Raw genomic sequence first — 23933 nt, 5'->3', positions numbered from 1 at the left:
ATGAGGTCTAAATCAAATGAATTGTAGAAAGAAAGAGGAGGAGGAGACATTCAACAGCCAAATGACAGAATGATTGCTTTAAAATAAAAATTTTTTAAAACCTAACAGCCACAGAACTGAACTTTTTCTTAATAGATGTCAACTATTCAGCAGAGTATTATTTGTTATGGATATTCAGAACAAATTTATCTCAAAGTTGATAAGATGTGGGAACCTATATTCTTCTCTGCTGAAAAACAGCTCCAGACAAAAATTGTCCCTAGAACAAAGTTTTGGAACAAAGCACAGAAAAAAATTACACAAAACTCAGATGTTCAGAAAGTTACTCCACTGTACATAAGTTGGTCTCCTTGCTCCTCAAACCATGTATTTTTACCTTTTCCTTTGAATCAGTCTTATCATTTGCATGGTAAATTAGGTAAGAAAACTGTGTCAGTTGAAATTATTCCCACCAAAATCTCCACAGAATCCAAATTATTTTACAACTGAATTAAATACAGAAATTTATATATTCTATATCATCTGGAGTATAGGAAGCAGCTGGAAGGCAGATTTATTAAACCTGCCCTGAAACCACAAGAGTTCAAGAGAGTCTATGGATGTAATTAAACAGGTATCCCACTCTTGAAACTTAAATCTGTATGAAAAAGTCTTCAAATATGGATAGAGGATTGAACTTAAACAACTACATATTTCTAAATAACTTTATACTCTTTTTTTGGCAATTACGGAAACCTGGGATTTTAGGTTTTGCCTTGGAATATTTTCCACAAATCAAACTTTGTACTTTGCGATGAAGAACAGTTTCATTAATAAAAGTATAAACAAATCATCTAAATAAAACTTTTCCAATTAACATAATCAGAAATAAACCTTCAGCTAGAAGATGAGGGTCTTAGGTTTAAAGATTAAATATGCCATCAAAAATAACTCATTATGATTAGTCTGACTATGTCAATGTTCTAAGGAGAAAGCAGGGTTTTTTCATAATGACTTTGGAAGAAATTGACCAATTAAAGGAAGAAAGTGTAAAGATTAACAGAATCAAAGCAACAGTATTTATTGATCATAAATGCTGTAAGGCAGCTATATAAGGGAGACAAATTACATTTACAGTTTCACTGTAATTCATTACAGTTTCACTTTGTGTGAAAGTTGCATCCAAAGAACACATGTAGAGTAGAAAATTTATGGACGTTGAAACTTCATTAATAAGATTCATTTTGAGAACATACTGCTTCAGACACTGGAGTCAATCAACTGCAAGACCCCAGTCTGTAGCTAAGCAGGCTCTGTTACTTCTGCTGTTCATCAAAATTATTTTTGAAGCCTAGAAAAGGGTAGTCTGTGGTATTAATAAGGTATGCAGTCAGGACTATAGACTTTCTACTCCTACCATTGGCTCACATTAGAATCACATTAGTCTTTACTTCTTAGAAAACAAAGTTTTGATAATGATACACTGCTTGCTAAATTTGCACATACTCTGAACCAACATGAATATCCGTAAAACTGTTGCAGACAGGTCTGAGATCAGATCACAGATCTGACTTTTGCAAGTTAGTTTCAGATCAGTTCAAATGGTTATCTTAAAATGTGATACTTCTCCTAACATTCTTATGATGTAAAAAATGTACAATGCTGCAGCTGTATTAAAAAATGTTGATTAAGAACTTAAATCTTAAAATCACAGTTATATTTTGAAGAAAAACTGACACATTATCAAAGCCCTGTACAGAGGAGCATAAAATTATTTATGCTGCAAATATTCTAGGAAAGCGATGGACTGTATCCCCTTTTATCAAGACTCAGCTCTACTGCATATTTTCTCTCATTGTAACTTGAGGAGTAGATCAAAAATTTTATTAAGTGAAATAGTTAACTGGTTAAATATTCTGTTCTAAGGATTCACATTGAGGGCCAATTATTACTTTTGAAAGTAATAGTATGCTGCTATCGTTGTTATACTTCTTGATCCAATTTGAAAGTGTATTCTCTGTTCTCTGCTATTACTTTTTCAGGAGAATTGCTAAGTTCTCCTCTTTTGCTGGAGTCAGACTCTTTTCTGGCTTGAAATGAAATGACATAAAGCACTCCACAGTCATATTTCTTCTTGGAGTGGCCTCCACAAATAAGAAAACAGCTCCATGTACCTTCCTGCTGAAAATATCTTTAAAGACAGACACTCAAGGCAGAAAATGGTAGAAGATACATATGCTGTCTTGCTGCTCAGTTTCCTATAGTATGATACTAAGTTTGGATCTACTTCTGTTTACGACTGCAAATTATATTTGTGTCATTGACTAGTATTTGATCAGTTTTAGAGAGGGAACAGGGATATTTAATTTTTTTCATTATGAAACACCTTTTTAAAAAAGTTCCTGTCCTGCATTCTTTTTTTGTAGATGACATTACATAAGAGCTTCCTTGAGGAAATTTCTGTTTACACATATAATTACACAAGTATAGGTTTTCATGACAAATAATAATAATAAGAAAGATTTTTAGAGTATCCAGGATAAAAGGTATTCAGCTTGCATACGCAAAATATTACTATGCCCAATGTTCCCAAGGGAGTCCTGCAATGCTGAATAGATGTGAAAACAAATAATCCAATTGGATGCCTAAAGCAGACAAGATTCCTCTTGAAAAATCTGCCATCTGTCTTACACTACTGTGGCCATAATCTTCACCAGCTGTCTGACGATGAAATTTAAATTAAGAGTATATATGAATGCAAAATAATAGTTTAGAGTTTTGGATGTACAGACATATACAGATATACAGAAATATACTTCTATTTGGATATAGAGACATATACAAGTGCAAAAAAAATCTTTCTATTATGGAGTGAACTTTAATTCAGGGATGACATACTTTGCTCATATAAATATGGATCAGCAATCTTTAAACTACTAAAATGTTAATAACAAAGGCAAACATTCCTATTGCCCATATATGCCCCTGTCCACAGGCTGTAAGCTACTGTTGTGGCAAAATTGTCATTAAAATGTACAAAGGCAATAAACAACACAAAGTGAAATAGATAAAATTAATGTAGGATAGTACTGTTCTGTCTTTATTCCTGGCAGATGAAGCTCATATACTTTTTAATAATGTGAAAAGTTATCTAAAATTTGGCAGTATCTCCAAATAATCACTTTCATGAAAAGCATTCCAAACTTGTTTTTCAGAGAGCTGGAAGAGTAATTACTGTCAATGATAAATGAAATGTTGTAGTGCAAAACACGACCTCGTACGATAAAACTGGTTTCGATGGCAATAAACACAGTCTGGGGAAATGTGATGGTGGTTTTGCTACAATATAACTGTGAGGGTTCTACTTATGTATTGTAATGACAAATTATCATTTCAATTTGTTCTGTCAGGTTCCTGTCAAACAAGTGGCAAGTTGAACACCAGGGATTATAATCAAAACTTTAGTAAATTGATCCTACAAAGAAAAATAATAATGACCCACAGCTTTTTTGAGCCAACTGTATTGTCCCAAACCCACAAAAGTTTCATCAGAAGTACAGCAAAAATTAGTAAATTGCACTGTTTCATCCATTTCAAAATCTTTACCACAATTCCACAAAAAAAGAATCCAAGCATGCACTTGAATTAAATTGTTTGTTCTTGGTAATGCTTCTTGATTATGTTTCTTCAATGATGAGCAATTACATAGGCATAACTAGATTACCATTATTATAGTGCTGAAATATTACAGCTTTAAGTGAATAAAATATTAAAGCCTTATATAGTCACTACGGAAAATATTGCTAGATTTGCAACAAGTGTGATTCATTACAGTTCTGTCTCTGTCTTGTTCAAAGATTTTTAGTCCCTTCTATGTACCTTTGGTCTTGATTTCTTGACATCTGACCTTTAATTTTCCCATTTAAAACCTGGGTTTAATTTCACTTTGTTCTAGATCACCCTGTGGGATTCTGCTGATATTTCATCTTTATTTATGACTTCCCCATTTTCTTTATCTCATTTACAAACTATCTGTCCAAGCTTTTTTTTTGTCTCTAAACTCTGTTTACATGATAATAAAATGATGTAACTTCCTTCTATGAATACTTACATTGGAGATGCTCCACCAGAAATTATTTCCTGACATTGTCAGTTAGGGTTTACTCAGTGTCATGCCAATTCTTCACTAGTCTAAATTTACTAAATCAGAGTACTATACAGATCTAAGTCAAACATCTCAAGCAACAGGAAGAATAAAATGGGAAGAATTCTTAGCCACATTTATTATCTCATTTTAAAATAATATTAAATATTTAAATGTGAAAAGAAAAAGGGGTGAATATATCATCAAATATCAATCAAGATATGCTGAATATCCCAGAGAATGCTGTTAAAGCAACAACTCATATATGAGCATTTCTTCAAAGAGATTAAATCACAGACCAAGGTTTTGCAAGGTAGTAGTCTTCAATCCTTGCATAGTGCAACATCACATAAGCTATCCATTCCAAAGTGTCTCAGGCTCTAAGTACTAAGATTTCTAAGTTGCACTACAATAAAAGCATTATTTTAAATTAACCTGAACTACAAATTACATATTATGTTATCATTTCCACCAGATAGAATTCTGCATTTAGAATACGTTTCCTTTCTCTAGGAAAACACGGGATCTTAAGTGCTTATGGAAATACAAGTCATGCAGTAAGTTGTCTTCTACAGAGCTGCACGTATGAGTTTACTGTAAAAAATATTAGAATTTGGTGTTCTATAGACTTCTACAATTAAGAATACATTGTACCATCACTCTTCCATTGACCCTTAATATTAATTCCTAGAAATTGCCTATTACCTACCTGATGGTACCTCATGTACTACAGAAAGTAACATTTTCACAAAAACTTTAAAAGGCCTGGGCAAAAAACAAAGGTTTATCTCATTTCACAGTTCAGTATTTTACAGTTTAATGTTATAGCCTACTATAGGAAGTCTAGATCCACAAGTCACAGGGCTTTCATTAGCCTTCCAATTTACAGAAGGTGGGAGAGCAGAACTTAAGCTACCTACCTTGTTAGAAAAGTAACCTCTGCCTCCATAGCTGTCTTCCTCTGTAAACGGAAATCTAGAAAGTTTTTCCCAGGAGATTTGCAGAATTGCGGGCTTTTTTTAATAATGTGGTAGTTAAATAGATTTCATAAAAAGCAAAGTAATGAAAGGTGTTCCTCTAAGTAAGGTACTTCCCCTCTAGCCTTCAGACAGCATAACCTCTCCCTGTACTACACAGAATACGTCACAGTAGATATTACTGTATCATTTGGCAAAACTACCAGCAAAAACAGGGTAAGTGTGGATTTCAGTGCAAACACATAACTATAACTAATTCACAAAATTTTACAGAAAATTTATCTTGTAACAAAAAAAAAACCAAGGAGTACACTTTGGTTATCATAATGTACTTAGATTTTGGGAAAGGGCAATTCCCTCTTTTAATACTGTTCATCATCTCAGAAACTTTATCCTTTAATTAAGGTGACTTCAAATACACAGCTACGATTTTTTGACAACTCTACATTAAGTAGCAAGGAAGTGAAACTTAAAACACCTAAAACTTATAACAATTAAAACTTAAAAAGATAGATTTCCCTCTTTCTTGCTCATCACTTGTGTACTAAATAATCAAAGCAGGAATAGAGAAAATCCTAATATATCCCCAATTTAGAAGAAGTTCATTTTACAGCTGTATTTATCAAACTACTAATTTATACAGCAATTGCAAGAATAAATTATAAATATGGAATTCGAGATAAATTCCTAAGGAAAACAGTAGTTTTGCTGGACTTCCCATTTAGTGAAAGTGCAGAACCTTTATGTCTGTTAAACCCAGTTTTCTATAAAGTGGATACTGATTTATGTTATTTCAATTTCTTCCTACTATATTTTCTCATGTGCATATATAATTGCCATTTTAATCAAGGTGTCACCGTCATAATTAATGTACATTACCTAGTCTCAGTATATATTTTATTTAATCTATTGAGTTTTATTGAGTCAATAATTTTCATTATGTTCTATACATAGAGACAGTAAAATGTCCCTGCTTCATACAGACACAGACAATGAAAGCAGTGCAATTTTTCTTAATATTAACACAGAATAGTTCTTTGTACAGACAGTTAAATTTACAACCTCTCTGTTGTTGGTCTTTCTATCTACTTTCAATAAATCACCAGAATCACATATACATGAGTGTTTGGGTAACGCATATAGATGTATCAATATTATATATTCACATAAATATAAGAACATATGACTAAGATACATCCAAAAACTTCTTGCCAAGCCTCTCTACCCAAATATGATCTATTTCAAGGATCACTATATTGAGAATTATCTCAAAGATAAATACTTGTCCAACAGCCCAAATTTCTGACCTTTTTTATTTTTTCATTTGAATGAATGCAATATTTCTAAAGGTGAACCAGATTTTATGTGCAGAGGAAAGCCTGTATGAACTGTATTATATAGAATTCCCAATAGGTATCTAAAGCCTAAATGTCTGTTATTTACCCATTGCATAATAATGTATTAACTAATTGCTGGGAATTAAGCTAATATATAAGGTTTATATTGCCACTGTCCCAAAGTACTAACTTGTTTTCAATGTTAACCTGATAGAAAATGTGGAGTATCTCATTTTTCTGTTGCAGTTTTTCCTCAGCAATCATTTCCTCTCATATCTTGTTAGAAATTATTTTATGTTAATTCTAAAACAAACTTCAAATTTCTACACAAAACTAAAATCTTATTTATGTCCTTCCATTTTAGCTCGCAATCTCTGTGCAAGTAGCTTTTGAATCTTCAAAATGGGAGTTTTGTGAGGACTTTATGAATACTTGAAGTACTTTGTATGCTATATCCTCTGCACAGTGTGCTAGAAAAGTCTAGGTTTGTAATCCTACCTCACCATCAATGAGGTACTTGCAATTCCTTCCCCCAGTCAAGTGTAGGGAAATATATTTTTATACCACTGAATTAAAAGAAACAAAAATTTAAAAACACAGAAAAAAATGGGTTTAACAGTTGCACAACTATCTAATACTTCTCAAGGTTCATTAATCAAGTTCATTAACTTCCTCTGATTACTAGTATATTAATGTTAGCCAAGAAGGCCTAAAAGTGATGGTTTTGACAAAATAAGAAGAGGATGTGCCATAATGTGATAAAATGTAGTAGTGTAGGAGTCTCATTCTCAAACAATTGAGTGAGATAGTTGGGGACAATCATCACCCACGTGTTGGTGAAACAACAGACCTTCCTGGGAAAATAAACATAGAGTTTCACTGGAATGCAGTACATGCTATGTAAATATCTAGCGCTACGTTTCTGTCTTACTGATAGGCAAAATCCAGACATGCTGGGAAACATCCCTCAGGGCATTTTTCACATTTCACTTACACATGGATAACAGTGTAATTACCATTTTATATTTATCTAAAATCATGCTATAGCATTGCTCCTGCAACATGTCATAAAATAAAAATATTTTAAAAAATATACAGGAAATGAAAGACATCAAGTACTAGAACAGCATATAAATGATTTTGAGCCTATAAAATTCTCAAAATAAAGTCATGTGATGCACAGCTCCTCTATACATAGCTGAGGTTAGATGGTGCAAGGATGGCTCAGTCTGGAGACTGAGGGGAGACCTCATTGTGGTTTGCAACTTCCTTGTGAGGGGAAAAGGAGGCACAGACACTGATCTCTTATCCCTGGTAACCACTGACAGAACCCAAGAAAACGGCCTGGAGTTATGTTTGGGGAGTTTTAGGTTGTATATTAGGAAAAGGTTTTTCACCCAGAGGGTGCCTGGGCAATGGAACAGGCTCCTCTGGAAAGAGGTCACAGCTCCAAGCCTGAACAGAGCTCAAGAAACCTTTGGACAATGCTCTCAGGCACATGGTGTGATTCCTGAGGTGTCCTGCACAGGGCCAGGAGCTGGAGTCAATGATCCTTTTGGGTCTCTTCCACCTCAGGCTATTCTATGATTCTGTGAACACAACAAAACTGAGGGTAGCTGCCTAACAGTATGAATACATTCTGTAACTGATACTTGTTCAGGAATGTTCTATGCAAGGCAATAGGTGCACACGGAATAGAAAAACCCATTTTCCAGATTTCAGATACAACATTTCCTATTCATCTGAAAAACATCCACAATCTTATTAATTTATATCTACTTTTTCACACAGAACACTGCTGCAAAGAAAATTACCTTATCAATTCCTTCAAGACTTCTGTCTCCTTTGGTGCATTCCCCTGCTGTCTTTTCCCCCTTTCTATAGCTTCACATAGAAGCTGCTCCTTTCAAGGTTGGTCATTAGTTATTCCCTGCTTATCTACATCTTACTTCCTCTGTAACAACTCCCACTTCCAAATCAGCTCAGGATACCAAGTCACAATTAACACTTGTCAAATTTTCAAACAAGTTGAAAATGTTCTCTTCTTACAGCTAGGGAGAAATCCACCAGAGAGTAATTTGCTAAACTAACCCGTTACTCTCCACTGGAGTGGCTGCTTTCCCTTGATATTTGCAAAAATATGGATAATAGTCTACACGAACATGACTTAAAGTTATTAAGCCTGACCAGTCAAACAATTCAGCATGGGATCAAGTACAGTAGATTTAATTGCAAACCATACATCCTGCCATCCATTGAGCCCATTCAGACGACAGGAAATATCCACTGTTAGCTTCTCATAGAAAATAGTCCTTGAATATCAAAAGTAAGGGTTGACATCTGAAATAGCAAAAATATTAAAGTATTTTGAAATGAAAGCCACTTAAACTTAGCATCTGCACCCCTTACAGCACACATAAACTTCGCTGGGGTGAAATTTTAATATTTTCCCAAATGTCCATTAAGTTACTTCTAAGTAATGAAAAAAAAGGTTATTTTATCTGACTCCACCACCTTCTGCCCACTCAGATACCCTTCTGCTTGTCCCAAGAGGGAAAAGTGCTGACAGATCATACAGAAATGAATAAAACTCAGAAGCATTCACAAAATCAGTGGAAGCAGAAAGTGAAGTTCATATAACTTAAAAGCTGTACAGTGATTGTGGAATGACTTGGAAAAATGCTTTCCTTTTGAGAATGAACATAATCAGAGGGTGTTGCTTTTTCAGTATCAACTGTTGGCATCTTTCAATTACACTGCTTTAGGTAAATACTAAAATACTAATTTGTTGTGCTGATCCAGTATTCCAAGACACTCTAGCTGGATGCTTCTGTCCACAGGTTAAAGTGACAAGAAGCTGTATCTATGGGAGGAAATCTTTTTGTGATGCCTTGGAATTGTGATCTAGGCAAGTTTCCCTTAAGTACTGTATCTTTTCCTTGCATCTGAAATCTCCTTCCATGTACCTAAATTCTAGAATCTTTTGGCTTATTGCAAGACAGTTTGATCTTTGGAATGACTCATCACTCCATTAGAGGCTTCAACACTACCAAAGCTAAAGCAATGATAACCTAATAACAGAAATAACATATAGAGAGGTTATAAATAACCACTTTTGTATTGAGTCAGTTTCAAAATAAATACATGTTTTCTGGCTTTTAAAATTTAATGTGTCTCAATAAAAGAATGCTTTATATCACTTTGGATAACCAGCTATATTCCATTCGTGCAAAATTAAATTTATTCAATATATAAGGTGACAGAAATTAGGAATTTTTTCTAAGAAAATGAAGAAAAGTTTGTGCTAGTTTCAAAAAATAATACCTAATAATGTAAAAGACACAAAATTTATTCTTACATGTTCTAATTTCTACCTAGGTAACACTTTTATTAATCAAAACACATATTTAAATGGTTTTCAGCAACCATATATTTATTATACTAGTTGTCCTATACAAGAAAAAAAAAAGATATATTTGAAATATATATAAATATTATTAAATCTCAATTTATGTAGGATAAATATATTTTATCCAAAATACTTCATTGTAGTTCCTTTGGCTGTAACTCTAGAACTTATGGGGGGAAAACAGTTTATGACCTACAGAAGAAGAGGCAATTCAAGAGGACTACAATATCATAAGGCTATATGGGGAGAAACTTAGAAAGGCCAAAGCCCAGTTAGCACCTAATCTGGCTACTGCTGTGAAAGACAACAAAAGAATGTTTCTATAAATGCATCAGCAACAAGAACAGGGCAAGGAGAACCTCCACCTTTCATTCGTGACAAAGAGTGAGGAAAAAGGCTGCGGCCATTCACACTTTCTTTGCCATAGTATTTATTAGTAAGGCTCAGCTCTTTGGGTACCCAGCCGTCTGAGCTGGAAGACAAGGACAGGAAGCAGAAGGAAGCTCCCATATTCCTGGGGGAAATGGTGAGCCAGCTCCTAGACCACTTTGACACACCCAAGTCTATGCGGCCAGATGGGATCCTCCCAGGGGTACTGAGGGAGCCCGTGGAAGTGCTCACCAGGCCACATTCAAGCATTTACCAGCCATCCTGGTATAAACCAGCAGGTCCCAGTTGACTGGATGTTGTCAAATGTGATGCCACTCTACAAGCAGGGTCAGGAGGAAGAACCAGGGAACTACAGACTTGATTTCAGTCCAGGGAAGGTCTTGGACCAGATCCATGATCTTGAGTGCCATCATACAGCAAATGCAGAATAATCAAGGGGGTCAGGACCAGCCAGAATGAGTTCCATGCCTGGAAAGGCAGGTCCTGCTTGACCAACCTGATCTCCTTCCATCACAAGGCGACATGCTCAGTGGATGAGGGAGAGGTTGCGGATCTTGTCTGCCTGGCCTTCAGTAAAGCCTTTGAAACTATTTCCCACAGTATCCTTCTGGAGAAACCAGCTGTTCAAGGACTACTTGGATGAGTGCACTCTTTCTTGGTTTAAAAACTGCCTGGATGGCCACGCCCAGAGAGAGGAGGTGAACAGACCTACATCCAGTTGGCAGCCAGTCGCCACTGGTGCTCCCAAGAGCCCAGTATCAGAACCAGTCCTGTTTAATGTCTTTCCTGATCATCTGAACGAGGGGATTGAGCCTGCCCTCAATCAGTTTGCAGGTGACACCGAGCTGGGCAGTTGATGTGCTGGAGGGCAGGAAGGCTCTGCAGAGGGATCTGGACAGGCTACATCATGGACTGAGGCCAATGGTGTGAGGCGCAGCAAGGCCCAGGGCCAGGTCCTGTCCTTGGGTCACAACCCCAGGCAGTGCCACAGGCTGGGGCAGAGTAGCTGGAAAGTGCCCACAGGAAAAGGACCTGGGGATGCTGGTGACAGCAGCTGAACATGAGCCAGGGTGTGCCCTGGTGGCCAAGAAGGCCAATGGCATCCTGGCCTGGATCAGCAATGGTGTGGCCAGCAGGAGCAGGGCAGGGATTGTCCCCCTGTACTGGGCACTGGTGAGGCCACACCTCGAGTGCTGTGTCCAGCTCTGGGCTCCTCACTGCAAGAAAGACATTGAGGTGCTGCAGTGAGTCCAGAGAAGGGCAATGGAGCTGGGGAAGGGTCTGGAGCACAAGTGCTGTGAGGAGCAGCTGAGGGAGCTGGGGGTGTTCAGCCTGGAGAAAAGGAGGCTCAGGGGAGACCTTATCACTCTTTAAACTGCTTGAAATGAGGTTGTGGCCAGATGGGGGTTGGCCTCTTCTCCTGTGTAGCAAGTGAGAGAACAAGAGGAAATGGGCTGGATATTAGTAGATAATTACTCACAAAAAGAGTTGTCAAGCATTGTTACAGGCTGCTCAGGAAAGAGGCTGAGTCACCATCCCTAGAGGTGGACATGGAGATGTGGCCCTTGGGGACATGGGTTAGTGGTGGGCTTGGCAGTGCTGAGTTAGTGGCTGGATTCAACAATCGTAAGTACTTTTTCCAACCTAAAAAATTCTATAATAAAAACACAACACTATATATTCTCTGGATTTGATCCAGTTCCTTTCAAATCCACCAAAATAACTTAATCACTGCGGCAGATTTTACTAATGTGGATTTTAGGAATTACTAAGAAATTCCTAAAATTTCCTAAGAAAGCAGTTATTTTATCTTTAGTTTTCAGAAAATACTTTTTTACGTTTAGAACAGCATCATAAATTCAAAAGTATTTTCTTCAAAATACATAACAAAAAATTAAACTTAGGGGCAAACCAAATTTATAATATATAAATGACAAAAAGAGACACTAAGTATGTGGAGAATGATATAATCACAAGTGAAATTAAAGCTAACAGATCCAGATGGGAAACTAAGTATTTTGAAAGTAACTTTTTTTTCTCTCTGTGCTAACAGATGTTAATACAATCCATGTCATAAAGTAAAATAGCTATGCTAGTCCTAGAACAAAGTAATTGCTTTAAAGCAAGGAAACTGGTATATGTTTAATACACAATTGGTTAACCATCATTATTACCTAGAATAAAAAGATAGGAAAGCAGAATTCAACATTTCCAAACTATTCAATATCCATCTTCTGTGTTTTGCATGTTTTTATTTTACATGTATATATTGGTAAGAACTTTGAAAACACAATGGTAACAGTACCTTTGTCTGTCTTTAAGCATGTTTTTTCATGCTGAGCAATACATACTCAAAAACATATTTAATATTCTTATAAAGTTTTCACATATGGGTAACAGCTGATCAGCTGGACAAATCCTTTCTTATGACGAAGACACTGTAAAAGTGGGGATAAGATCCTGAAGAACTTAGGTCTGTTCTATTTAACTCTTTGCACTTAGGAACCCAGCAGAAAGCACAGGATATCTTGGCATCTTTACTTATTTTTCTGTTGAAAATGGAGTATTCTACTCTAGGAGTCGTTGTTCACTTGGATCTTATTTTGGCAAACAAGTTATTCCAGGATCTTTTAAATAATCACTTGCAAAGTTTGTCATATATTCAACTCTCCAGAACATTAATAAATTCATACTGAGATATTCGTTACAAATTTTCAATTATTGTTTTTACATAAAGTTGTAGGATTTTTCTCCATCTAAAACAATAATAACCATATCTTTCTTCTTTTGGTGAGAAGGGCAAACAAGTCATAAGGTTGGCTTTGCAATGTTAAGGCTCATATTAACCCAAAAACCTTTTAATTCTGACAGTAGACGTTTTTTCCTAAGAAATAAGCTTGTAAAGACAGCAATGCTCTGGGATCTCTTGGTCTTATCACCTCCCTGTGGAAAAGTCTAAAGGGACAAGCTTTACTGAAATTCAGACTTCACTTAGTTTATTACACATAGCTCTTGGAAAACGAAGTAGACATGGAAGCAGAAGCACTTCTTTTTCACTATCTGGTATGTGGTAATAATGCATAGCCTTAATGCAATGCATATAAAACAAGAATTTAGGTTATTCAGCTATGTAATTTGAAATAAATTGACATCTATTTAAGTGTAATTTCTCAGCTAATATGTAATTTATGCACCAGTAAGAAATATTGAATATTATATGTTTTGAGGACAGAAAATGCACGCATGTTTCAACCTGCTTATTTCTCTAAGTTTCTGTACCAGTTTAATTTCCTTGTTCTTTCCATTTTGTTACAACCATCTCAAACCAAGTTTTTTTCTCTAATCTGTGCTTCAAACTACACTTCAAGTTTCCTTACTCTTACTCAGGGTAGTTATAAATTTAACAAAAGAGGGGTTCTTTAAATAGAGGTAGAATCAAATATTTTAACTTGCATTTTAGGCACCAAGGTTTTCTAAAACAATATAAAAAGTACTTGCCATATCTGATAATTTTCTTCTATTCTTCCTGGATCCAGTCATTAATTTTTCAACCACATTTGTAGTCATTAAAAGTTAAATAGGTCTAAAAAGATTTAATGTACATTCCGGACAAGTGTATAGAGAACTTTAACAGTTGAAAGTTTGCTGATATAATTTTGCTTCTGAGTATGATCCAGGTAAGGATTAGTCAGTTGTTTCCATTCATGTGAATTACGCTATACTGCTGCATTATTTAATAGACATAAGAATTTCATAATGAATAATTTAATTATTTGCTGTATCTTTTACCCCAAGAAAGGAGGCACTTTAAGTGACTTCCTTATTTTCTTTTCTTTGAGTATGCATTTCTCAATAAAAAAACCCAACCAAAATCTATATTTGATTGTCATATTACTCTGCATTTTTATGACACTAACACTTCTGCTACTATAGCATCAATGTTTGCCTGTTATTTCAGTGGTACTATCAAGTCACAAACATTTCTTCTAGCTGTTTATAGACCTCTAAACATTGCATCAAAAGCTTTAACAGTCTAATAGGACCTTACTTTATGTAAATAAAGATGGCTTGATTATAGTTATCTTATGTGCTTCATGACCTCAAGAAAGTAGTCAATATCTATGTATCATTTTATGATTTGCTAGAAGACACAGCTGGTAGAAACTGCAGAACTTCACAATTAGACAGCAGTTTTGTTGAAAAGCATTTCTGGTTACTGTGCATTAGAAGCAGATTATGATATACTATTTCCATGCTGTTGGAAAAAATCCAGTCATCAAACTAGGATATATATAAAGAAGCATACCTTGCAGAACACAAGCTATGCTCCTGTTCTATGCACTTCTAGCACACCTCAGCTGAAGGCTTGGAACATTTTGGACATATTGGTTAACAAAAAATGTGGATTAAAAATGGTAAGAGTGTAGGAGATAGGAACTACCAGATTAGAGTTTTAAAAATACAGAATAAAAATTAAAAACAAACAAACAAACAAACAAACAAAAAAAGATAGTATCTGCAACAGGTACAGCTGATTCTGCTACGAGGCCTCTTCAAGCTATGAAATCTCTCCCAGCTTTAGGATTCTGAGCCAATAAATGGAAGATATTTTTGCCATTCAGTTTTAGAACTTCTATATAAAAGGTCTACTAAGCCTTTAGCAGAAAGTTACTTTCAAATATTGTATAACCTTTCCAAAAGAAAAATACACTGCTAATACAAAATCCTGCTTAATTTGAGGACATCTGATAGTCTTCAGGAGATCAACATGGAAAGCTAGCTTACTTGTACTTTCCTAATGACATGTAGAGTTTCTGGCAGTATAAGGTGGGAGGAAAACTACTTTGCTCAGAACAGTCTCCTGCCACACAACTAAACTGCTCTGTTGGCTTCTCTAGGAAAATTTATATTTTCTAGCTGAACACCCTTCCTGTTACTGTTAGTAACTGTTAGTTACAGTCATTATGCATGACTGTGAATTTATTTATTTCCTGAGGAAAGACAACAAATCACTGCAAAGACAGATTATGGAAGCTAGTGAGAACACTGGCCAAAAAATGATGACACTTGCCAGGCAATTTTAGTGAAGATTTAGTGGTGGGCTCTGTTTCCTCAAATCAATTTCTATCTCTCTCTTCCAGTATTTTTGTTTCTTAGTGTCCTCAGAGTGTTACTAGTGGTTAACATCAGTTTCTTTTGCATTTTTTTAAGTCAAACTAAACAGATATTCAGGTAAGCATCTGAGTTATTTGTATTTTATATTACTCAGTATGCCTTGCTAACTGATGAAAATAAGACAGAACTTTAGTGAAATTTCTGTAATGTTAAATATCCCAGAGGCATTCTTCTGCTCACATATGGGAAACCCTATAAACAATGTAGATATATCAAAATACCTATCTTAAGTGTAAACTGTTTTTATTCTCAGCCAAACACAGATTATGCCTAAAAATTCCTAGAACATTGCTGAATAGAGAAATGGATTTGCTGATAATCTAAGATTTATAGGTGGACAGAGGGAAATTAAATGAACATCAGTTCCTGAAGCACATATGTGCAGCCCTTTATACCATTATCCCATCATTGGGTAGGACATTACTAATGTTTTATTTAATGTTATCTTGAGTGTTTAAGAGAGAGAGACAGACAGAGCACCAATAAGTGCATCTGCAGAAATGCACCTCAAATTTGTGATATTTTTTATTCGATATTATAACAGCTAGTAGAACTGCTCAACAGAATGTTTGTCCTTCTTCCATATACTTTCTCAGTAGTAGCATCTCTTTTCACTTTTTAAAAAAATCCCTTTACTGTTTCTTGAGAACCTAACTTTTTCAAAAATTTGGTATTATTTCATTTCCTAATTGGAGAAAAAAAATAAGTAAAAAATAGAGGAAGTTTATGAGTTTAACCTAAAATTGTAAGCTTAAAGCTAGCAATTGAAAACAAAGATGAACGTCAAATTACCTTTCCAAAACAGGAAAGATTATTTGAATAGCAGCTGCTCTGACTCTCATTACTTTTTATGGTCATCTGCTGTAAACAACCAAATGTGACCACAAGCCAAAATAAAGCCAGTCTGATAAACTGTAGTGATAACTGAGTGATGTCCATCCAATGGTTTCACAGTTCCAAAATCAGAAGAAGATTGTCATTCTTCTGTTATAATATACCTGGAGTAGTGGAAAATACACCTTTGCTTTGTGAGCTCTGTATTGAATATAAATTAATATTATTAATTGAACACCTCCAACTTTAAATTTCTACAGTTGGACTTACTTCTCTGTGGCTGAATGTGTTTTGGCTATCTTTGCATGTGTGTTTAAATACACATCCAAATAATTTTTTGATGTTTTGACGTTTTGATTTCCACCCTCCTGCCCTCCCCTCCCCTTCCACCCCCCATATATGACCAAGCACTCATTTTACACTTTTACTTCCTTGTGGGAATGATGCTGTAAGACTTCAGTCCCAGAGGAATAACTAAACTAAGCTAAGCTAAGGTTGATTACATATATTTTGAATTTTCTAGTGATTTTTAAGTCCTCAAAGATGGTAGATTTTTGCACTTTTTTGCCTCTTGACTTCTTTTGTTGTATGAGATGAGCTTATGAGCAGTTTTTCTACACTGTAGAGTCCAGAAGCAACATACCTATTTTCCAGGGATGCCAAATTTTGAAACACCTTTTGGAAGAGTTTATAAAGGCAATGGCAAAATAAAGTAATTGGGGGTTTCAAGATGCAGTTTGCAATCACTGATTTTCATGACTTTGTATCATGTAATAACTGAAACCTTAGAATAGTGGAAGTAACAGAAAATTAAGCTCAGCAATCTTAAAGTTAAGCTCAGCAATCTTAAAGTTTCAAGTTCTAGACCAGGGACTTTTGGACGAGGCTTGTTTTGTATTGTTTTAATTTCTGGAATTAGATGGGTGGAGGGATGGTCCTGGAGAAAACCATTCCCATATGCTTATTTTTCCTGTCTGGAGCTGTGTGTGGCCTTAGATCAGTTTGGCCAAGGCAGTAGAGGCAAGAGTGGGAATATTCACAACAACTCTGAGACACGTAAGTCCTCAACAAAATATTTGATAAGAAATCACAGTGGTATTTTCCTGCTGTTATTCCTCCTGAGGATTCTTGCAGATGAACTCTCTGACATCTGAGAGAAAAGAGGTTACAGGTTCCATACAAGAAGAAAGAAAGTGAGGCGATAGTCTATGCAAACATCTACCACAGGAATCAAGTCATTCCTAGAGTTGTGTATGTAATAAATGGCACTTGAAAACAACACTAACAGCACTACAATAGACTTAGTACAGTAGACCTGTGAAATTGCTATTCCACATTTGTGAAACTGCACCCCAAGCACTATTCTACCTCCCTGATTAGAGAATGGATACAGAGAAGATGGAATGAGTCTCTTGGAAGTGCACAGTGATATGATGTGAAGGACCCAAGTCAGAACATAGCAAAAAAGACCTCTTGTTCTAAGAAATAATCTGTATCCTTGTTCATGAAAATAAACTCAAAGCTCGTCTTTTCTCGATCTGCCACATATCTCTATGACCTCTATACTGACTGTGGTAAAGGAACATTGACGTTCTTCACATCGGCAAGGACCAACCTACTTTCAAATCATCCCATCTACCGACATGGAGCGGTGTTTGTCTGACACCCTTTTTCTCTTGCCTTCCAGTAGCAAAAAAATTCATTCTTGGAACTTGTCCATTGAGGCAAGCTATTTAGTAGTCAAGTGGTATTGCCTTGCTTTCCTACACGTTCCCAGCTTCCTCTCACATTTATAGTTTTAACACATCAGCTGAATCTCACAGGTTTTCCTCATAGCTCTAAAGTCTTCTGTAAAGGAAGACTACCATGTAGTTAAAATTATTTAACCGCATGTAAGATGACTTTTAAAGAAACCTACTAAGGTTATTTTAGCATTTTACACAAAATTTCCCTCTAAATTACTGCTCAGCTGTGCACCTGGTGTCTCCACATGTTTAGAGCATCAGCTGAGCATCACTGAGCTGACACCATGAGCTTCTGTGTTCAACAGACATCTGCACTAATACTCAAATAATATTTCTATATTAAAGCCTATTTAAAAAATAGGAATATATTAAACAGCTGCATGAATAATTTTAAGGTGGAACTTCACATGGCTACATCTTTAAGAAAAGGTGTTTGAATCCTGATTATTCTTTGCTTGATTATGAAGAGATTGTCCTGTTAAATTACCAGGTATACTCATTAAATTAAGAAATTTGAATCACTCTCAGCAACATTCATATTAAAATATACTTGAATATGTGAATTTTAAAAGCTCGTATTTTTACAAGTTCTAACAGCATGAAAATTAATGCTTCTCACATAGTTCAGGTCACACAACTCCAACAATCAGAAAATGTAAGCCTTTCACAACATGAAAATAACACCCTTAATAGTCACTTATTTAAAACATTTGACAATGTAAGTTTCTTATTTAATTTATTTCTATGGACAATTATAAAGAACAGTAATATAACGATGTTTGCTAAGTTGTAAAAATTATTTGCGTCTTTGAGGAAGGGCTAGCATATGCCAATTATATTAACATTTTGGGTGCCAGTGCTACTTAGTAGTAAACAAAGTAATAATACACTGCCAAACAAGTAAAAAAACAAAATTCTAAATTAGAAACTGCTACTAAATTTTGAGAATTTTATTTATGGACCTGTAAGTTGGAAACACTCTTCTTCCTTTCCTTTGTTTGTGTGGAAGTAGCTAAGACCTAATAGATCAAGAGGAGCTTTCCAAACCATGCAGGAGGAAAAAATGGGGCTTAGGATGGAAATATGTATGCATTTTATCAGAGAACAAATAGATGTTTGCCAAGATTTGCAAAGACTCCATTATTTTTCCAGGGGCTCTATATGTAGCTACAAAACCCAAGGATTTGTAATCTATCTAAATTATTACAGTGGCATACAATATCCCACACTTCAGAAAGTCAGAAACATATAAACCTCCTTTCTTCTCCTAATAGAGAATAAAGCCTCTGGGCAACTGAGATATTACATTGCATTCAATCTTGAGTGTTATTTCAGTTTATTAACTACTATTGACTGGAATAAGGACAAGATTGACACTTCAACAAAAATAATAACTCTAGAGCAATCTTCATATGTGAGAAATGTAGTAATAGATACTACTTGGTTAGACTCAGTCCCATACATGAAATGGGAAGAGAGCTAGTAGATTTTTTTGACAGCAACTAATTTTAATGGTCACTTATCATGGTAATTTTTTTAACAGACAGCAATAGGGAACAAAAACAAGGATTTCTGGATTGTAAAACCTAATGTTGCTTCACCATTGTGCGGTTGTTTACATGTAAACACAGACAAAAAGTTGTTTTTGTGAAGAAGCCTAGACCAAAACAACATTTGAGACAAAATTTTACACTATTGTAAAACAATAATGGTCTGGGAAACCTGATAAAAAGAAAGCAAGGGTCTAGCAGATTAGGATTTATTCTAAGAATACAACATCCTGGGAAATTCCACAACCAGTGGAATTAGGACTGATGGTGTTTGTTCTCTAATTTTTCCAGTCTGAAATTTCAGTAGTGAAAAATAGAACATAGAAATATGATATGGCAAGATGATTTAATTGACATATGACTAATGACCTTTAAAAATGCTAAGCTTTTTTTTTCAACAACTAACCTGTGTATATAGACCATGCAATAATGCTAGTCATGTGCAACAAGGTACCTGAAATTTTTGAAGATAGCCAGAACAGCTCCATTTATTACACTGAATATTTTGTATTATTGCCTGGAAAATTATTTGAGTTGAAGTATTTATTTCCCAATTCTGCTGCTACTATTTATTATTATATAGTACCTTTTATTCTATGATCTAAAAAAATCACTTTAGCATGAACCTGTAATTACCCTGTTTCCATTTTTCTTTTATATATGAGAAAATACTGTCAGAGAGAGATTATTTGACTTGCACAAGACCACACAGTAAACAACTGGCAAAAAACCCCGACCACAGATAATCTTAGTTATCTTCTTGACTACCCTGTTTTTTGTATAGCTCTCATCTATATGAATTTGAAGCACTAACTTCTCATTCAATAAGGCAGGAATAATCTTAACTTTTAAGCAAAATACATTAGTCAGTGATTCTGATATATTCTTCTATGTAATGAAATGCTACTGTATTCCTTGAAGGAACCACAGTGCTCTTCTAAACAAGTTGTGTACAAAGTTAGTGATGATCACAAAGAGACAGAGAAAGCTCTGCAATGACTATAAGCAGTACTTAACAGCACAAACTACAAGCACATAGTGTTCTTCAACTGATTCAGTTTAGAATCCTTGCTAGTTGGTTTTGCCTGTTAAATGTTAATTCCCTTCAATTTGAATAATAAATATGTACTAGTCAGTTCTAACTCAAATTTTAACATATGTAATTCCTTCTTCTCATTTCTTTGGGAAAAGGTAGCTGTTACATATTTTTAAGTTCCCTACCAAACTTTAAAGAGAAAATATTTCAAAATTGTATATTTGGCTTCTTAAGTGTCCTTTATGGTTTCCATTGAGGTTTTCAGAATTATGATATGTTTAGAGAGAAGCAAAATAAATTGTGGAAAAACAGTTACACAGATTTAATTTTGTCACATTTGAGACATCAATGTTTAATACTATCCCTATCACCTGGTGCATTTTCCATACACATTTATACACAATTTCCCCCAGTTCTATACAGTTTTATACACAACAGTCAGAGTGAGGTCCTCTAAAATACAAGTTTGTCACTTTACACCATAATAAATTCATAGGAATCCATTCAGAAATGTTCTTCTGAGAATAGATTAAATAAGTGAGAAATATAAAAAGTCTAAATATTAAAAGGGAACTGCAATATTTCTAAAAGGACAGGTGTCTTTCACAAAAATATTGGGGTTTTTTACAAGTCACTGCTTTTAAAAACTGAGAAGAATTTTTTATTTGCTTTTTATGAAAAGAAAGAGGGGGGGGAAGTAGCAATTGACTGAAAACTTGAAATTTAAGTCCTGGAAAGACCATCCTTTTTCTGATATTTCTTGAAAACACTTGTAAAGCAATTTGTTACAGTTCGCTTTGTGTTTCCAACTATAGTTGTTTGTTTCATTCAAGATGTTTTACTGTGAGAATTTCTTCTAAAAAAAATCATGGGATGGTGAATTTTATCGAAGTTCTTTACACTGCTTTGTTTTACTCCTTCTAAAAGGGAAGCACATCAGAAGCATTTTCAATAATCCCATAAAATTAAAATAAAATCCACTGGCCTCACATAGTATTGAAGCAACATGTCTTGTCAAAACAACATGTTTGCACTAATAGATAGAATGAAAGTTTAAAAAACAAAAATACTTTTCATATTGAATTTTTAATTCCTATTTAAATAGGTATTATATGGATTGTAATTTAAAATGGCCCTGAAATCCTAATTAAAAAAACAGTACGTGTACTCTCCTCCTTTTCCACCTTGACTTGGCATCCCCTCAATAACTAATCACCTACAGAATAATGCTGAATATACTCCAACCAACCATTATGATTTATAAAAATTGAACTTCTTTGCAATCAGAAAACAGAAATTCAGCACTTCGTCTTAAAGGTCAAAAATTCTACAGCCCTAGAGGGGTTTTTCATGTAAAAACATAGGAATGTATTGAAAAAAACCTTTAAATTGAACATTTGTTAATTTTTGAAGCTTATCATTTTTCCTTTCAAATCTTACATGGTGAAAAATTTAACATCATTAACTTCAGACAAGCATGAGTTCACAGAAGTGATACAAAGGTGTAGCAACAGAATGGCTGCGTGAAAACCAAAGATATTACAAGACACATTTTAAAGATTACTGATTTGAAAATACAGTTGTAATTTACATTTGCTGAATCTCTTTTTATTTCTCAATTATATATGAAGTGGGAATTAAAATAATGTTAGGCAGAAACAGAGCTAACACTGCCAGAGAATATTCAAGTATGTATTTTTCAGATTTACAGCCAAGGCTCCATAATAAGGAATGCGGCGTGCACCACAGAAACACACAAAGCAATCTTCATTCAGAAAGGATTCTATTATTTATTCATCAAGCATATCACACTATAAAAATCTGATTATCCAGGAAATCAAAAATCTACAGAGTAGCTCAGTATTAAGTGTTGTCCCTCTGCCCACCATTCTCTCCATATATCCTTTATTCACAATGTCTGCTTAAAATTCAAGTGCAATTGGTGAGGCTTTCTACTAAAAGGAAGTGGTTCCAGCTACAAAAAATGAGGTCCGAATAATGAATTGTTTGCTCAAACACAACATCTTTCTGATTTTGACAGAGAATTTGATTTTTAAACAGATGCCTGTTATAGTCATCAGGGGTAAAATAGACATTGGTGAGCTACTCAGTGAAAAATAAATCCACAGCTCATTTAACGAGGAACAATAGACTAGTAGATGACGGACTCCTCCCTCCGGCTAAGAAACCATTAGCCTATTTCTCAACTAAGCCCCATTCAAACTAACAGGACCCTAACCCTGGATTTGCCAGACTGTCTCCCACCCCCACCCTTCCGCCCCCCCCCCCTTCCTCCCAGAGCTCTCATTATTTTAACTTTGTGAGAACATCACAGGAATCGCGTTCTTCCCACTCGGCAGCAGCGCTGAAGGTTCCCGGGAGCGCGGGCAGCTCCAGCAGGAGGGGCAGCCGGGGAGGCAGCGGAGCGGAGCCGAGCGCAGGGAAGCGCGGCCCCGCTGCCCGCCCCGCTCACGGCTCCGTGCTGCCACAGACGCCGTCCCGCTCCCACCCACGTGTTTCGCGGCCGCTTTTCACCCACAGACAGGCGTGTTTGGGACGACGCGGCGCCGCCCGTGTCCCGGTCACGCCCGCTCCAGGAGAGCCTTGCCCGGGCTTTCCTTGCAGCGTCCCAGCCCGGGGTCCCCGGCACGGCAGCGCAGCCCGACCCCACCTCCCGCTCACAGCCTCCGCAGCCGCGGGGTGCCCCTTCCTTCTCCTTCCCGCCGGAGGCAGAGACCCGGTCGGACGCAGGTCCCGCCGTGCCCACCCCTCAGCGGCCGCCCTGGATCCCCCCGCCTCGCCGCGGCCGGGAGTGCCGCCCCTCCGCCGCACCCCCACACGGCTGGGCCAAGCCCTCTCCTACCGTCTGAGACCCTGGAAGGAGGAGGGCCAAGACATCCGCGATTTCTTCAAGCCGGGCCGGTGGCCGGTCTCCACGGCGTAGGAGGCGCGGTCCATGGCTTGGCAGTAGAGGTACCGCTCCGTGTCGGAGTAGCCGCGGTGCCTGACGCGAGCCCCGGCCAGGCAGCGGCCCCGCGAGACGGGAGACGGCGGCGGCGGCCCGGGGTGCTGCTGGTGTTGGAGGAACTGGTGCTGCCGCAGCTGCGGAGGGTAGTGCTGGTCTTGCCGCCAGAGATGCTTGGGGGCTTTGAGACCCCCGCTGCCGTCGCTGCCGCTGCCGCTGCCGCCGGGCATCGCGGACAAGCTGCTGCTGCTCTCTGCCTCCATGCTGACGGCGGTCGGGCAGCGGCGGACGGGCGGGCAGGGGCGGCGGCTGCCGCCTTCCTGCGGGCAGCGGAGAGGAAACTGTGCTGAAAAGTTGGACAGCTCCTGCCGCGCCACCCCTCGCCCGAGTGC

General features: G+C 36.6%; 1 protein-coding gene across 9 annotated transcripts in view; it reads right to left on the bottom strand.

Moving 5' to 3' along the window:
- The window catches only part of PDE4D (phosphodiesterase 4D), a 530915-nt gene that overhangs the window by 332287 nt on the left and 174695 nt on the right, over positions 1 to 23933 (bottom strand). Inside the window, exon 1 of one of the 9 annotated variants that reach the window (XM_085042340.1) lies at positions 23440 to 23908. The exons of the other annotated variants lie outside the window; for them this stretch is intronic. Within the exon in view, the coding sequence (XP_084898466.1) occupies positions 23440 to 23804 (365 nt within the window). The 5' untranslated portion in view covers positions 23805 to 23908. Of the gene's footprint in view, positions 1 to 23439; positions 23909 to 23933 lie in introns of those variants that run through there. 9 annotated transcript variants of the gene reach the window in all.

Source organism: Lichenostomus cassidix, chromosome Z (genome assembly GCF_008360975.1).
Source record: "Lichenostomus cassidix isolate B80296 chromosome Z, HeHo_3.0, whole genome shotgun sequence".
Taxonomy (NCBI): domain Eukaryota; kingdom Metazoa; phylum Chordata; class Aves; order Passeriformes; family Meliphagidae; genus Lichenostomus; species Lichenostomus cassidix.
Note: the sequence above shows the minus strand (reverse complement) of the source record. Positions and strands in the feature narration are given on the sequence as shown.